This window comes from Phoca vitulina, unplaced genomic scaffold (genome assembly GCF_004348235.1).
Source record: "Phoca vitulina isolate PV1807 unplaced genomic scaffold, GSC_HSeal_1.0 scaffold55, whole genome shotgun sequence".
Classification (NCBI taxonomy): Eukaryota; Metazoa; Chordata; class Mammalia; order Carnivora; family Phocidae; genus Phoca; species Phoca vitulina.
Genome location: NW_022589758.1, coordinates 1,873,533 through 1,891,135, shown reverse-complemented (window position 1 = coordinate 1,891,135; position 17,603 = coordinate 1,873,533). Strand labels below are relative to the sequence as shown.

At 42.8% G+C, this 17,603-nt stretch overlaps 1 protein-coding gene across 1 annotated transcript in view; it reads left to right on the top strand.

Annotated features, from left to right (window-relative positions):
• The window catches only part of VEGFD (vascular endothelial growth factor D), a 37,701-nt gene that overhangs the window by 12,644 nt on the left and 7,454 nt on the right, over positions 1-17,603 (top strand). Inside the window, exons 2-4 of the mRNA XM_032389527.1 lie at positions 8,341-8,551; positions 12,458-12,648; positions 15,955-16,103. Coding sequence (XP_032245418.1) covers positions 8,341-8,551; positions 12,458-12,648; positions 15,955-16,103 — 551 coding nt within the window. The remainder of the gene's footprint in view (positions 1-8,340; positions 8,552-12,457; positions 12,649-15,954; positions 16,104-17,603) is intronic.

Genomic DNA, 17,603 nt, shown 5'->3' with positions numbered 1-17,603 from the left:
CCTTCGGCTCGGGATCGAGCCCCGCATTGGGCTCCATGTTCAGCTGGGAGCCCGCTTCTCCCTCTCCCTCTGCCTCTCCCCCTGCTTGTGATCTCTCTCTGTCAAATAAATAAATAAAATATATATATATATAAAAGAAATGCAGCATCCTAGGTCTCGCCCCAAACCTCCTGCATCAGGATCCGCATTCTAACAAGATGACCAGGTGATTTGTATGCACGTTAAACTTTGAGAAGCACTACTCTATACAAAACATTAAACAGACCACACAAACCTGGGTCTGATTGCTCTTTGTCAAATGCATGTATGTATTTATTACTCATCAGTTTCTTCCTCACATATGTACTAAGTGCTTATCGTGTAAAAAGGACGAAGCAGACATGTATTCTACCTTCAAGGAGATCACAGTCTAGTAAGGAAATGCAACGTGTTCATAAATCATAGAGTCTAAGTTAGGGACATCATATAAAGCTTGATGGAGGAAGCGGCATTGGATTTGGACTTGGAAAGAGGACACCTGGAGGAAGATACTTGAAAGATAAGTGACGTAGTTTGAACAAATGAATAATCTCAGGGTTAGATTTTCTCTAGCATTTGATGAATCCATTTTTTTCATATATTTAATAAATCTTTATTTAGCTCAGACATCTCATTTCTGCTTCAGTAGCCCTTACAACCCAGTGGGGCAGACAAACACTAAGCAAGTAATGACACAAATAATTCATTAATGTCAGTGGTGATAAGCGCTGGGAAGGAGAAAAATGGGGTGCTGTGAATCCATGTGACCTAGGGACCAGACCCAGGTGGGAGGGGGTTGTGGGGGAGGTTTCCCTAAGAAGGTAACACCTGGCTAAGAAAGGCTTACCTGGACAGAGAGTGGAGGGCACTCCCAAGCAGAGGGAACAGCGTGGACCAAGGCCAGAGCAAGAAGAAATGAACAAAAGAGCAAACCAATGAAATGGATGTCCAGTAATATTCAGCTCTCCAGTGTTTTCCATTGCCTCCTGAATTGGTACAAGTAGCCTGGCCTTTAAGCTTCCAACCCTTCCTCTTTTGGTTTGAGACGGTTATGGTGATAGACAATCTACATACCCTAAAACTTACGCATTCACCTGTTTTAAGTAAATCGATGATTTTTAGGAAACTTACTGAGTTGTGCAGCCATCATCTATGTAAGATCCCTTGTGCCCTTTTATAATTAACCCTCATTTCCACTCCCAGCCTCAGGTGGCCAATAATCTATTTTCTGTCTCCTGGTGGAATACCTAGGAGTGGAATGGGCTGGTTGTGTGGTAAATTTATGTTTAACTTTTTAAAGAACTGCTGAACTCTTTTCCAAAGTGGCAGCACCATTTTGCAATCCCATCAGCAACGTAAGAGGGTTCCCATTGCCCCACATCCCCGACAGCACTTGGTGTAACTAACTGCTAGTCTTTTTGACTCTAGCCATCCTAGTGGATGTGAAGTGGTACCTCTTTGCGCCAACCTCTCCCTAATCTTATTTGCCCGTCCTCCCGCTCTTCAACTTGCTCCGTTCCCAACCAAAGTGACCCTCCCACTGTTCTTTTCAGTGTGGCTTCTTGATATCCCCAAATCATGCCTCTGTTTGCTCTTTGAATGTGTTACTTGACTAGATATTTTTGAGGAGGAGGGGGGATGGAAATTTAGAATTTAAATTATCAGGCGTACAGGAGGCCTTTGGTTTCCCCACAACACGGACACTTCCAAACCCCTCCTACAAACCCAGCCACCATACCTTTCCAAGCATCTTGCCTGCCATTTTAGTCACACTTGGCCCAGATTGCCGACTAAGCCTGAGCTGGGGAGCTGCTCCTGCTTCTTCGGGGGCGAGTGCCCCGGGAGCTTAGCAATTAACAAAAGGAGAAATGGCTACTCTTCGTCTTACACTGCAGAGAACAGTATACATTTAAATAAGGAGACAATCTTGTACAAAGACTTTAAGCCTCATGTTTTAGAAACTGGCTGTGGTAGCCAGGACATCAGAGAATGATTTGTTATTTAGGAGTGAAATTGCTAACAGTATCAGATTAATTATCGCACACATGAATAAAAAGACAAAAACAGAGACCCGGTAAGCCTGCTTCCCTTCCTTCCTCTTGCTGAGTGCTTTCTAATTACTTTAGTTTTGACTAGGACTTCCACTAGAAAAGAGGAAGAAATTATGAGCAACTTATTTGGCAAATGTTTGGTAGTTAAAACCGTTGAAATCAATGGTTTAAATATAGATTTGGGACTCTATTTTACGCTTGGCGAGTTTAATTTTTGTCTTCCCAAGCAGATAACATCAAGTTAATTATACAAAAATCAACCAGTGCGGAAAGTCTATTGGAGACCAACAGCCTTTCTTGACCCTTTGTAGACGTATCCCCCGATGAATTAGTTGTCAGATTTCAGCTGATGTTGAGTGGTTAGTACTCCCACTTGTAATAGTGAAATGACCATCTGCAATTTCTCAGCTATTTCAAACTAGATTTTAAATTATGAGGCTTAACGCATGCTTAGATAACTCTGAGTATTTGAGTAAACACTGCGTTTTTTTATGATGAGCAAGTCATATGAGCCGTTTGGTGCCTTTCACGCAATCCAGAGATTTGATATTTTCCTCCTGAGTTCTCAGTTGGATATTTTAAAAACATTCCTGAGATTGAATTAAAGCCTGTCAGAACTATGGATACATACATCACTCTATATTTATGGATGGTATTGAATGAAATTTGCCTCAATAAATAAAAATCCTTTCGCTACAGCATGATTTTTAAAACATTTAAAAAGCTGTTTGATCGGTTTCATTATTTTCATGTGGAAGCAACGCTGTAACAAAATTTTATTTCAAAGATGATGTTGAATATGAAGAAGTAACACTGTCCAACCAGAAGAGGCAATGAATAATCAGGAAAAGCTCGATTCATTCTGTCCCAGTATACATCTAATAATCAGGAAAAGACAAGTGAGCCTTTAATGGAGAACCATCACATTTCCGAGTTGCTTTGAGACATGAGCAATTATGCAGTTTCATCCCCAGATCTCCTAGATGAAGAAGCTGTGGCCTGCTGCTTAAACTTGATGCCTGTTCCACAAACCCTATCTTTGCTCTTCAAGCTTCCTCCTCCCCACGCTCCCTGAAAATTGCCTTGATTTAAACTTCACAGAGAAGTGAGAAATCATAGGTCACAAGCGTCCTTGCTGTCTACAAACCCATGTCATTCTCTGCGAGGCTCCTATTTCGGAAGGTGATCCTCTCATCCATGAATCCATTTATCTCTGGAACTTAGGTCAAACCAACCCCTCTGCTTTCTCTCTCCTGCATATGTGTTCAGTGTCTTCCTCTCTGGTGGCGCTTTCCCTCGGCTTAGAATTATGTTCAAGACTCCCCCGCTTTTATTAAACACACATACATTCATATCTGAACTTCCAAGCAAGATGACCTTCTCAATTCATGTTTTGAGATCTTTTATAGTCCATAGCCGTGATAGGTAAAATAGAAAATCGATCAAGGGGCACCTGGGTGGCTCAGTCAGTTAAACGTCCGCCTTCAGCTCAGGTCATGATCCCAGAGTCCTGGGATCGAGCCCCACGTCGGGCTCCCTGCTCAGCGGGAAGCCAGCTCCTCCCTCTCCTCCCCGTTCATGCTCTCTCTCGCTATCTCTGTCACTCTCTCTCAAGTAAATAAATAAAATCTTTAAAAAAAATTGATCCAATGCTGGTAAACATCTGCAGATGGCAAACATTGGCAGGAATGGTACCAAAACCAAGAAGCTGAAAGAATCAACACGTTGTACACCCTAAACTTATACCAAGTTGTATGTCCGTTATATCTCAATACAAATAAACTTTCAAAAAACATGAAGCTGAAGCTGCAGAACTGGGTCTGGAAGGCGGAGGCCCCCGAGAATTCAGCCTCAGTGGGCAGTGTGCTCTGTGAGTGCGTTCCCTCAGCTCCCTGGAAGCCGAAGGAAGAGTTACCGCTCATTGCTGCCTGGAGTGTGTCTTCTCTGACACTAACTGGGGGCAAAGGAGGAAGCAGATACTTCCTGGCAACCAGGACTCGAACTAAGCTGATCCGAGTCATAAATACTCAACAAGATTCTGGATTCAGGGCCCTGGGAGTCAGGGGGTGCAACCACAGAACTTCTCAATGAAGAAAGAATAGAGAGAAAGAAAGACAAACCCCCCAATGAAGGTGAAACTACTAAACAAAATTCCAAAGCACATACGGGTAATTATTACTAAGAGACCGCCAATAACATTTACCATCAGGATATAAGTCATATATATTAAGTTAAAATAGAATTTGAAGAAATAAGTATATTTGGGACCCTCAAAGTGATAAAGGAATAATATAAGATAAAATGACAAATTAGGAGAAACATACAGAAATGAAACAAAAAGGAAGGAGAACGAAGGGGAAATATTTGAAATTAGAAATATGGTGATTGAGGGCGCCTGGGTGGCTCAGTTGGTTAAGCCACTGCCTTTGGCTCAGGTCATGATCCTGGAGTCCCTGGATCGAGTCCCGCATCAGGCTCCCTGCTCGGCAGGGAGTCTGCTTCTCCCTCTGACCCTCCCCCCTCTCATGTGCTTTCTCTCTCATTCTCTCTCTGTCAAATAAATAAATAAAATCTTAAAAAAAAAAAGAAATATGGTGATTGAAATGAAAAACTTACCAAAATAAACTCTAGGCTCACACAATTGGAAAATTGGTGATTGGGAAGATGAATCAATTAATTTTACACATTGAAGAGAGGTGAAGGGAGAACAAAACAGATAAATATGAAAGCACATTTAAGAGACATGTAAGATCATTAAAAGCCTCCAATATATGTCTGATAAGTATTTCAAAAATAGAATTGAGACAATGTAATACATGGAATAATGAAAAATATAATGCCTGAAAAGATAAAGAATTGAAATTTGAAATGGCCTCAAGGTTCAAACTGCTATGAAGGTCTCTGTTACAACTTCTCAACCCTGCCATTACAGACAATATGTAAATGAATGATAAAACTTTACTCATGAAACAGGCAGGTGGCAGGCTGAATTAGGCCAGCGGGCTGTAGTTCGACAGCCCCTGATCTAGAGTAGGAACCGTTGTTTATATTTTCATGTACATCTCTCCAGATATTTTGTATATATAATTTTACGTGTATGATTAATGATGGTTAATTGCTTATATATGCATACATGTATCATGTACATCATACACACATAAATTAAAAAGGCATCATAACTGAATCATACAAAACTTGGACCACACTTGCTCCTCTGGGCACCCACTTTTGGACAACACTCAGTACCCATCATTGTATCTAAAAACAAAAAATCCTACTCCTAAAATACTGATGAACGATGCAGGTTTTAAGTTTCTCAGGGGCGGTGGAAGGGGGTGTACATCACACCACTCAACATAAAGCTTCCTGAAGGCCCCATTTGCTCACCTCTCTTTCCCTGCTGTTCCTCCCCCTGCAGCAGGCAGCTGATCTCCACCTCTCTGTCCACCTTCCTCAGTACCATCCTGCAGTTGCCCTGGTCCCTCGGTCCCCCCCTCACCCAGCTCTAAAAGTCCCCTCAGCCCGCATATCCCAGCTGCCCAGGAAAACAAAGATCCAGAAACCACAGGCTCGGCAGGAGAAAATCCGGGTGCCTAACCACGGGGACAGACCACTGTATCATTTCTCCGGCACGTTCCAGGCAGGAGCTCGATTCATTCTGTCCCAGTATACATCTACATCACTGGTTTTTATGACCACGTAGTATTTCATTGTATGTATATATCATTGTTGATATAACCAAGCCCCTAATTTTAAACAATTTAGCCACCATACTGAAAATATTGTATTGGCGGGGTGCCTGGGTGGCTCAGTAGGTTGAGCGTCTGCCTTCAGCTCAGGTCATGATCCTGGGGTCCTGGGATCGGGCCCCGCATCGGGCTCCCTGCTCAGCAGCGAGTGTGGTTCTCTCTCTCCTTTTGCTTGCCACCCCCCCCCCCGCTCTTGCATGCTCTCTCTCAAATAAATGGAGAAAATCTTAAAAAAAAAAAGAAAAAAATTTAAAAAAAAAGAAAATATTGTATTGGCTGTCTCAAAATTCCATGCATTGTTGTCAGCCGATACAGTTCGTGCAACTGTGTGGAAAGCAAATTTTCAACATAAACTTTAGAAGTGTATTTTATCAGAAAAAAAAAGATGTCTTTGAAATAGTAAACAAGTTTTTCAAAAAAGGCTCAGGGTCTTAAAACCTTCCTTCTTGTGTGACTGCAGGCAGGGTCCCCAGGACTTTGTGGGTCAGTTTCTCAGATCACAGGAACGAAAGCCATTGTCATTGGCTCCTTTTTTTTTTTTTTAAAGATTTTATTTATTTATCTGACAGAGAGAGAGAGACAGGAGAGAGGGAACACAAGTAGGGGGAGTGGGAGAGGGAGAAGCAGGCTTCCCGCCGAGCAGGGAGCCGGATGCGGGGCTCGATCCCAGGACCCTGGGATCATGACCTGAGCCGAAGGCAGCCGCTTAACCGACTGAGCCACCCAGGCGCCCCGGCTCCTTTTTTTTTTTTTTAAGATTTTATTTATTTATTTGACAGAGAGAGACACAGCGAGAGAGGGAACACCAGCAGGGGGAGTGGGAGAGGGAGAAGCAGGCTTCCCACGGAGCAGGGAGCCCGATGCAGGGCTTGATCCCAGGACCCTGGGATCATGACCTGAGCCGAAGGCAGACGCTTAACCAACTGAGCCACCCAGGCGCCCCACTTCAGTATTTTTATTTATTTTTTTTATTTTTATTTTTTATTTTTTTGAAGATTTTATTTATTTATTTGACAGAGACACAGCGGGAGAGGGAACACCAGCAGGGGGAGTGGGAGAGGGAGAAGCAGGCTTCCCACGGAGCAGGGAGCCCGATGCGGGGCTTGATCCCAGGACCCTGGGATCATGACCTGAGCCGAAGGCAGACGCTTAACTGACTGAGCCACCCAGGTGCCCCTGTCATTGGCTCCTGTCATAAAATAGTATGATTTTGAAATTTGTATTAGTTTCCTGTGGCTCCTGTACCAAATTACTATAAAGTGGGTGGCTTAAAACAATAGAAATGTATTCTCTCAGAGTTCTGGAATCCAGAATTGTGAAATCAAGGTGTTGGCAGGGCTGTACTCCTTCCAAAGACTCTTGGAGAGAATCCTTCCTTACCTCATCCAGCTTCTGGGGGCTCCAGGCCATTTCTGGCTTCTGGCTGCATTCCTTTAACTTCTGCCTCCGTCTTCACAACACTTCCTCTGTGCCCATGTCTTCCCCTCTCTGTCTCTTATAAGGACATTTTGCCTGTGTATTTAGGGTCCACCTAGATAATCCAAGGTGGTCTCATCTCATGATCATTAACTTTATTACATCTGCAAAGATCCTTTGCCCAAATAAAATCACATCCCCAGGTCCTGGGGGTTAGTACATGGACATATCATTTTGAAGTCCACCATTCAACCCACTACGATATTGTTTTTAAATGTCCTGAGAACCCAAGGGGAATAATTCCTTTGATTCAATCATAAATGAGCAGAATGTGAATCAAAAATACTAGTATTTTTCCTATGCAGCCATCAAAAGGAATGAGATCTTGCCATTTGCAACGACGTGGATGGAACTGGAGGGTGTTATGCTGAGTGAAATAAGTCAGAGAAAGACATGTATCATATGACCTCACTGATATGAGGAATTCTTAATCTCAGGAAACAAACTGAGGGTTGCTGGAGTGGGGGGTGGGGTGGGAGGGATGAGGTGACTGGGTGATAGACACTGGGGAGGGTATGTGCTCTGGTAAGCGCTGTGAATTGTACAAGACTGTTGAATCTCAGATCTGTACCTCTGAAACAAATAATGCAATATATGTTAAGGAAAAAAAAAAGAAGAAGATAGCAGGAGGGGAAGAATGAAGGGGGGCAAATCGGAGGGGTAGACGAACCATGAGAGACGATGGACTCTGAAAAACAAACTGAGGGTTCTAGAGGGGAGGGGGGTGGGAGGATGGGTTAGCCTGGTGATGGGTATTGAGGAGGGCACGTTCTGCATGGGCACTGGGTGTTATGCACAAACAATGAATCATGGAACACTACGTCTAAAACTAATGATGTAATGTATGGGGATTAACGTAACAATAAAAAAATTTTAAAAAAATACTAGTATTTTTCCTAGATACTGGTGTACATTTGAATAATTTCTCTACTTTCTTTTCAGCTCTATTTACATCTTTAAGTGTCAGCAATGAGGGTTATCAAGACAAACTAAAACTTCAGTAACTGGCTTTGAAACCAGTGTTTTTGGTTTTTTTGTTTTTAAAGCGGACATCTCGATCAACATTAGAACGGTCCGAACAGCAAATTAGGGCAGCTTCTGGTTTAGAGGAACTGCTGCGCATCACACACTTTGAGGACTGGAAGCTGTGGAGATGCCGACTGAAGCTCAAAAGTGTGACCAGCACAGACTCTCGCTCAGCATCCCATCGGGCCACCAGGTTTGCGGCAACTTTCTATGACATTGAAACCCTAAAAGGTAGGTGTGTGTGTGTGTGCACGCATGCGCGCATGTAAGTGCGGACGTGTGCATGCGCACGCATGCGTGTAAGCCAATTCTTGCTCTTTATCAGCTACCAACACGTGTACCAGTTTCTTCCAAAGGTTTCAGTAGGGTAGGCACGTGTGCAGGAGAAGAAAAGGGTGTCTTTGATTTCATAGCTTTGGTGTTAGCAAAGAATCCTGGTTTCCTGTGTTTACTCTATAGAGAAATATATTCAATATGATTTTGAGATCTAAAACTGACACAAAAGAACACTTCAGAATTCAGAAATATATTGAACTCAGAGATGTGAGTGCAAAACAAACCCAGAAAGACCATTCTTAATAGAAAAAAAAAATCACTGGGCTTACTTAAAAACATAAAACAACCTAGGTCTTCATCAGCAAGGAGCATTCTACTGCCATACCTACATGAATAAAAACCAGTGGATTAGGCAGGGCTTTTTTATTTCTTCAAAATTCTGTGATTTTTTTTTTGTAGTAAAAATGAAAAGTAGAAGTCGGAAGCTGAGTTGTAATATTGCATATGGAGATTACTAGGTGATGGAGGTGGGAAATCCTCTAGACGAAAGAATCCAAACTCCAGACAGGAAATAACCTAATTTGAAATAAGGGGGATGATTGTTCCCTAGTAAGGTATGGAGGTTCTTTATAAGAAAACCATTGTCCTATATGTACTGTGCCATACCTGAATGAAGCTTGCCAAGGATAGTTCTGTGGCCTCTGATTAGGCATCTAACTTTTTGGATGAAATAGCAACACAACACAAGAAGCCACTGAGGCATTGTTGATCTAGCATTTGAGACTTGATTAACATATGATTATCTAGGAACGGATTGTATCTATCACATAATGCAAATTGACCACTAAGCCAAAATTAGTTTTTTTCTTTTTTCTAGAATTATCTTTTTTCCATTTGTAAAAAGATGATGATGTTGCACAGGCCCCTGTTGTCAGCTGTGGGGAAGGCTGAGCGTAGTTGGGATAAATCCCTCGGCAGCACAGCGGGCAGGAGTGTGAAGGGGATTCTTTGTGCTCGTGTGTATGACTGTGTGTCTAAGTGAGTTGAGATAGCTGGCACTCTGGCCTAGAACCCACTTTAGCTGGAGGTTTGAAGCTCTAGTTGTTTCTGTGTCGTGAATTGGCATGGACTTCATGGAAATAAAGGGGTCAGACCTCACCTGGAGATCCAAGGCCTTAACCAGATTCCCTGTCTGAAAGTGTGAGGTGAGCCTGGAAATACTCTGTGAGAATGGAGAGAGACAAGCATTTACCATACAACCAAGACTAGGCAATTAAAAAAAAAAAAAAAGTCAGTGACATTGACATTCTCTAAGGAGGAAACCATAAAAAAAGATAAAAATATATTTTTAAAGATTTTATTTATTTGAGAGAGAGAGCACACGTGCGCGTACATGAGTTGGGGGGAGGAGCAGAGGGAGAGGGAGAAGCAGGCTCCCCGCTGAGCAGGGAGCCCCTCTGTGATGCGGGGCTTGATCCCAGAACCCTGGGATCATGACCTTGAGCCAAAGGCAGACGCTTAACTGACTGAGCCACCCAGGCACCCAAAAATATTTTTAAAAAAACATAAAAATATGGCATTTTGCCAACTCTAAAATGTCTCTTATTACATGAGGGATCATCTGAAGAGATTTACTAAGTTCGAAGCGGTAAATAATCAAATCGATGTGCTATACCAATTGTAATTTGTTATCAACTCTCCCTCGTGGATTTTGGGATGATTCCCTGAGGCAGAGCAGTCCTGCTGGGCAGTAGGAAAGGATAGCAGAGTTATGAAGCTTTTAAGCAGTGGCATTAGTCATAATTCCACACAATTTTGATTAAAATCTTACCACTCCGACTTTCAAAACTTAGTTTTACAAAAAAGCAAATGGAAAGGAACATTTAAGTAGAATTTTAAACAAAGAATGTTTTCATAAGTTGACTACTTGTTTTTCCCAGGATTCGTGATTAATAACAGTGAATTAAATAATACTCATATTAATGCCTAATTGGGTAATTTATCTCTCATGGTTACAGTCTTTAGGCTCTTTATATAAATATTCATAATTGGAAATTTAAAAGGGTCTCTTGTGTTAGAAGATTTTATGATGAAAAAACAAATTTAAGGCAAATTGTGTAGCGTATGCAGTGTTTCTCGGGTGGCCAAACATCTTGTCTTTTGTGTTTTCAGTGACCGAAGGAGCAACTTCTGAGGAATATTAAATGGAGGGGGAGGAATAAAGATATGGAAAGGTGTTTTAAGGGAATAATTTAGACACTTGGGTCAGATCTCCAACAATAATACCGTATCTGTATACTTCGAGCAGAAGTTCTCTTTGTCCTTTCGAGTGGAAACATGTTCACATCTGTGGGAACTCAGAATAATGTGGGAAGAGATCAGTACAAACTTGAAGATGGGGTGAAAATGGAGAAGAGTTTATCTATTGCTGTATAACACATTACCTCAAACTTAGCTGCTTGAAGCAACATTTTTTTTTATCTCACAGTTTCTGTGGGTTAGGAATACAGACATGGTGTAGCCGGGTGTCTCTCCTTCAAAATCTCTCCAGAGGCTGCAGTCAAGGGTGTCATCTTGGGCTGCAGGCGGCTTCTCAAGGTTTAATCCGGGCAGGATGTGCCTCCCAGTTCACTCAGAGGTTGTTGGCAGAACTCAGTTCCTCGCAGGCTGTTGAACAGAGGGCCCCAGTTCCTCACAGGCTGTTGGCCAGAGTCCGCTCTCAGTTCCTTGCCATGTGGACCTTTCCAACATTGCGGCTTGCTTCATCAAAGCCTACAAGAAAGAGCGAGCCAGCAAGAGATAGAGACTGCTAGCAAGACAGAAGTCACAGTCTTTTTTAACCTAATCATGGAAGTGACATCCCGTCACTTTTTCTGTATTCTCTTCACAAGAATCAAGTCACTAGGCCCAGCCCATACAGAGGAGGGGACTGTGCAAGGGTGTGAACACCAAGAGGTAGGCATCATTGGGAATCAGTTTAGAAGCTTCCTACCACAGGATGTTTTCACCACCCCTTCCAACATATAATACACTCTTCAGTTGCACGACAGGCTAAAAGAAAACCTTTAAAATTGTCTTTATCATAAAATTGAATCATTTCCCAAAACATCTGTAGAAAAGGCTCTACAACTTTGAGTATCGAAGTGTCAGCATCTAATTTTTAAAAATAAACTATGAGAGAAAAGCAAGTACTGTTTTACGTGAAAGTAGGTAATCTTTTTATTCCCAGAGGCTTGTCTCTTTTTCTTGTTTCCCTCAAATTAGCCAGAACGGCCAGAATATTGCTCCTGCCATCGAATAAAACTGGCCTATTTCATTATTTTACTTAAACATCGGTATTGGGCACTCGCACACGAGAAAACCCTCGCTCGAGGAAAGATTAGTTCCACTGAAATTTCCGTTCATGTAATTTGCTTGCTTTGAATCCTACCGTAGTTACTTAAGCAACCAACAGAAATGTGTTTCTTGACGGTGCGAAGACCTACCCACACCTGACTTCAGGTAGAAGAAAGGCTATCCAGCTGTGTCCTTAAATTGCTTAACAAATGACACTTACACGTTATTTCTTTACATGCTTCCATTTACCCCCTTATTATCCAGCTCATCCAGATGTACCCAATGTTGTTTTATAGGGAGATGGTGTTCTTTACCAGAGAAGGTACTGTATACATGGGAAGGGGCACAGATTTGGGGTTTAATTTTTCTGAAAACAATCTTTGGCTAAGGGATTGACAAGTTATCCATCTCGTAAGATAACCGGCACTGCTCATGTGAACATGACCGTGTTCAGCACCACCCTGGCGCGTGCTGGCCTGTCAGGGCCATTTCCGGGGCCGGCCCCCATGAGCTTCCTCTCTGCAGTGATAGATGAGGAATGGCAGCGGACCCAGTGCAGCCCCCGAGAGACATGCGTGGAGGTGGCCAGCGAGCTGGGGAGGAGCACCGACACCTTCTTCAAGCCGCCCTGTGTGAATGTGTACCGGTGCGGCGGCTGCTGCAATGAAGAGAGCCTCGTCTGTATGAACACCAGCACCTCGTACGTTTCCAAGCAGGTAGGAGGGCATCCGCCACTGTGCCCCCCTCCGAAGGCCCGAGGACAAGCGTGTTGACAGCTACCGCCAGGCTTATTGCCCCGCACCGGGCTAAATGCCCTTGTGGGCACCATCTCATTTAATCCCCGAAACAAGCTCAAAGGGTATCCTATTATCCTCCTCTGTAGATGAGGAAACTGAGCTCAGGGAGCTATCTGGGGCAGAGCTGGGACTCAAATCCCGGTCTGTGGGACTCCAGGGCCTGAACTCTTATCAGCTCCTGGTCTCTCTGATGCTGTAACGTCAAGAATCGGAAAATCATATGGGAGTTAACTAGAACAGATGATAAAAGGAATGAAGACATCTGCACTGTCTCGTGTATTTGTTGGGTTCTGTGTTGTTCAAGTGAGAAGAGTTGGACGGGTGGTGTGGGCAGGGCTACGGGAAGGAGGAAGGGCTGGTGAAGTACCCAGTGCTAGCAAAAGTGGGGAGCTGTTGCCACCCTTGGGCCAAAGAGGCTAGGGGCTCGAGCAGTTTCAGGAACCCCGAGAGAAAGGGGAGACGAGAGCTGCTGGACCAGTTGGAGGAGTGGCGGCAAGGAGTTGGGGGCAGGGGGTGGAGGAGGCAAGAGGACCTACAGATGCAGACATGGAGGCCAGCGTCTTGAGACCCAGAGCCCGGTGGGGAAGGAAGGAGGGAGGGCGGCATCTCTGGGGTCGCAAATGGAGCGTATCTAGCACAAAAGATCTTTGAAAGTTAGTCTATAGTCCCCATGAAAGAGATAATTCTTCCCTCTCCATCTTGTAAAATCTCTTTTGCCCAGTAGGTAAGTTCTCTTTTCTATCACTACCGTATTATTGTCAAATGTAAGAAATGTTGCATTGAAGAGCAGTAATCACAAACTTAGGAAAACATTAAAAGGCTGTAAGTCCAACTACATTCCTTTTGGTTCTGTGTTGCACATTTCTCGTGCATGTTGATGTATTCATTCAGTTGTCACATTTACCTTTGCAATCTATTCTCTGATTGTGAACAGAGGTAGTATAATAAAATTACATATGCAATGAATATATCCATGGTAGGAAATTATCTTTTTTTAAAAAAATTTTTAGGGGCGCCTGGATGGCTCAGTTGGTTAAGTGACTGTCTTCGGCTCAGGTCATGAATCCAGAGTCCTGGGATAGAGCCCCGTATTGGGCTCCCTGCTCGGCGGGAAACCTGCTTCTCCCTCTCCTACTCCCCCCCGCTTGTGTTCCCCCTCTCGCTGTCTCTCTCTTTCTCTCTGTCAATTAAATAAATAAATAAAATCTTTAAAAAAACCTTTTTTTTTAGAGAAGGCACCAGGAAGGGGAGGGGCAGAGGAAGAGGGAGAGAGAGAATCTTAAGCAGGCCCCAAGCCCAGTGCGGAGCCCGACGCAGGGCTCGATCTCCCAACCCTGAGATCATGACCTGAGCTGAAATCAAGAGTCAGATGCTAAACCAACTGAGCCGCCGAGGCACCTCCACCTGTTTTTAGAGGAAAATTATCTTAATTGGATGGGAAGAATGGAATGCTGATTTGTTTGATAATAGGTTAACTTATCCTTCATTTTGTTCCCCCTACCTCCTAAAATATCTCACAAACTGTTGAGTTTCTTTTTCTAAATTCTTTTAGAGAATCTTGGAACTTGTAAAAATTCTGACTTCTTACTATTTGACAATCGGGGGAAAATGACATAAGTATGGCTAAGCATCAACTGTCAGTAGAAACAAAGCTTGCATAATGTAAGAGGCTTTGGTTCATGACCATGTTGTTCCCTAAAGCATAGCTGAAAAATTTCGCAAGAATACGAAGTTTATGCAAAGTAAACACTCTAAAAACATTCTCTTACTTAGACTCATAAAGGGTCCATTACATATCAAAAGGTCAGAATAAACACAACTTTAATGGATTGTTTCCACTTAACAGATAGTTGAGTACTTTATTTTTGACTGTTGCACTCAACAAATGATTAGTTTTAAAGAATGTACTTAAGTGTAAGTCTACAGCAGTTTTCCTTTCCAAATATGCACACTTGAACATTTTAATAGTGGCTTAAAAAAAACTACCTCTCACCCCAAAGTTATGGGCTATCTGATGAAACACATCTTTGAAACTAAGTGAATAAATGAATACTCTGCGTAGTAGAATGGGGATTCAGTGAACAGAACACTAAAATCAAGTTCAGATTTATCCATACACCATAGAACCAGTCTAAAAACAAAGTAATTGACATTTCTCTGAATTCTACTTGGCAAGATCCCACCTTGCTTCTTCGGGTCACGGACATTTTGTTCCAAAAAGTAATAAGGCATATTCTTAAGAGTATCAGCTCTGGCTCTAGAGCAGACTGCCTGAATTCAAATCCCCTCTCTTCCAATAAATAGTTATGTGGCCTTAGGCAAGTTATGTAACCTCTCTGTACATCTGTTTCTTCACCTGTAGAATTGGGGGTGGATAAAGAAAAAACCCACCCTATAATGTTGTTATAAGGGGTAAATGAATTAATATAAAACAGGACCTGGCATATAGAAACATAGAAAGAATGATATTCATGTTACTTATAATTATTTGGTTGGGCATGATGATCTTGTATCAGTCAGGTATTACTGTGTAATACACACTCTAAAACTTCGTGGTTTCAAACAATAATGACTTACTCTTACCCATATATTGAAGGGTCAGTTAGTTTCGAGTGGGCTCACTTGGGCTTGACTCCAAGCTACAGCTGTTAAGTGCAGGTGTGTTCCTTGTGTCTCCCATCTCTTCGGCCAGCACACCTGCCAAATCATGCTCTTCTCATGGCTACAGCATACGCAGGAGAAAGTGAGCCCACAAAGCACACACAGTTCAAGTTTGTAGTTGTGTCATGTGTGCTAACATCCTGCTGGCCAAAGCAAGTCACATAGCCAAGTCCAAAGGACTGAAAAGGAAAGAAAGGACGCAATAATCTATTCACCATGGTCTCAAAGAAACTTCATAGCTATAATTTCATTTAGTCCGTATAATTTACACTCACATTTCAAGTAGGAGCAGGGACCAACAGTGCCTTTTACAGGGGTACCAGTGACACCAAAAAGTTAAGAGATTTGGTCAAGCTTAAATATTTGGTAAAGTTGCGTAAGCCCCCGGTCTCCTGACTCCCAGCCCAGCATCCTTTCCATCATGCCAGCCCTTATCCTTATTAGTTCTATTGTTAATGGACAGCTTTGCTAAAGTCACTACCATAAAGGACAAAGGCAAAAATGCAGACTCTAGAAGTTATTATCTAACAATATATATGTGTTATGGTTCTTTCTCTCTTCTAGCTCTTTGAGATATCAGTGCCTTTGACTTCAGTACCTGAATTAGTGCCTGTTAAAGTTGCCAACCATACAGGTTGTAAGTGCTTGCCAACGGCTCCCCGCCACTCATACTCCATTATCAGAAGATCCATCCAGATCCCAGAAGAAGATCAGTAAGTACTTCTTGTATTCAGCTATGCTTGTTCTTGCGTTTGCTAAAGTCGTATGTGGAGAATACTTCATTAATTAGGTGTTAGATGTATATTGCAGTAGGACCAAAAAGCTCAGTGGTTACGAACTTACCCATCTACGTATAGACACCTTTGTTCTATTTTTAAATTATTCTATTTATTTATTTATTTATTTATTTATTTATTTATTTATTTAGGGGAGAGAGTGGGTGTGTGCGTATGAAACCAGGGGGCGGGATAGGGGTCGGAGGGGCAGAGGGAGAAGGAGAGAGCGAATCTTAAGTGGGCTCCATGCCCATGCCCAGTGCAGAGCCTGACGCGGGGCTCGATCTCACCACCTGAGATTGTGACCTGAGCCGAAATCACGAGTCAGATGTTTAACCAACTGGGCTACCCAGGCGCCCCTAGACACCATTGTTCTTCTTTTTTTTAAGATTTATTTATTTATTTTAAAGAGAGAGTGAGCATGGTTGGGGGGAGGAGCAGAGGGAGAGGGAGCGAGAAACTCAAGCGGACTCCAGGCTGAGCATGGAGCCACACGCAGGGCTTGATCTCACGACCCTGAGATCATGACCTGAGCCTAAAACAAGAGTCATGCTTAACTGACTGAGCCACCCAGATGCCCTGAAACCTTTGTTCTTAATGTGCATAGTCCAGTGTGGCTGTATAACTCTACTCCAGCCTCGACTTTGGCACATGTCCCTGTTGCAGAACAAGCATTACATGAAACTCATTTCCAGCTCTTTATCCTTTTAACTCCCAAAATTGGGGGAGGGGGGAGGTTTCCAAAGTCCCTGAGAGTGGTAAAACTATCTGCATCTGAGTTTGGTGACTTTTCTGACTTTCCTCTTAAGAGTACCAAATGGAAGGGGCGCCTGGGTGGCTCAGTTGGTTAAGCGACTGCCTTCAGCTCAGGTCATGATCCTGGAGTCCCAGGATCGAGTCCCGCATCGGGCTCCCTGCTCGGCAGGGAGTCTGCTTCTCCCTCTGACCCTCCCCCCTCTCATGCTCTCTCTATCTCATTCTCTCTCAAATGAATAAATAAAATCTTTAAAAAAAAAAAAAAAAAAAGAGTACCAAATGGAAAAGTCTTATTTTAAATTAAAATGGCTTAAAATTAATTTGACATTGAAATTTCCTGAGAGTAGTCTGTGGTTCTTTATGAGAAAAATTATGACGCCCTGGTGTCCTGAAATCAAAGGTGAGAATCACTGATTTGGGGAAAAAAAAAAAGAATTCCGTAAAGAGAAACAAAGGGCAAATGCCAGTGAACGAAAACCTAAAGTAACTAAGTTAGATACTTAGATCTTGCAGAAGTAGAGCCGTAAAAGTATTGGGTGGGTGGCAAGTGGAGTGAGCTGGTACTTATGTTAGTTATTACCGAGCCAAGAAAACACTCCTATTGCTCTCAAGCAAAAAAGAAAGCTCCTATAAAAAGAACATTTATCCTCAGGTTGTTCCTGCTGTCCTCGCCAGTGTTCT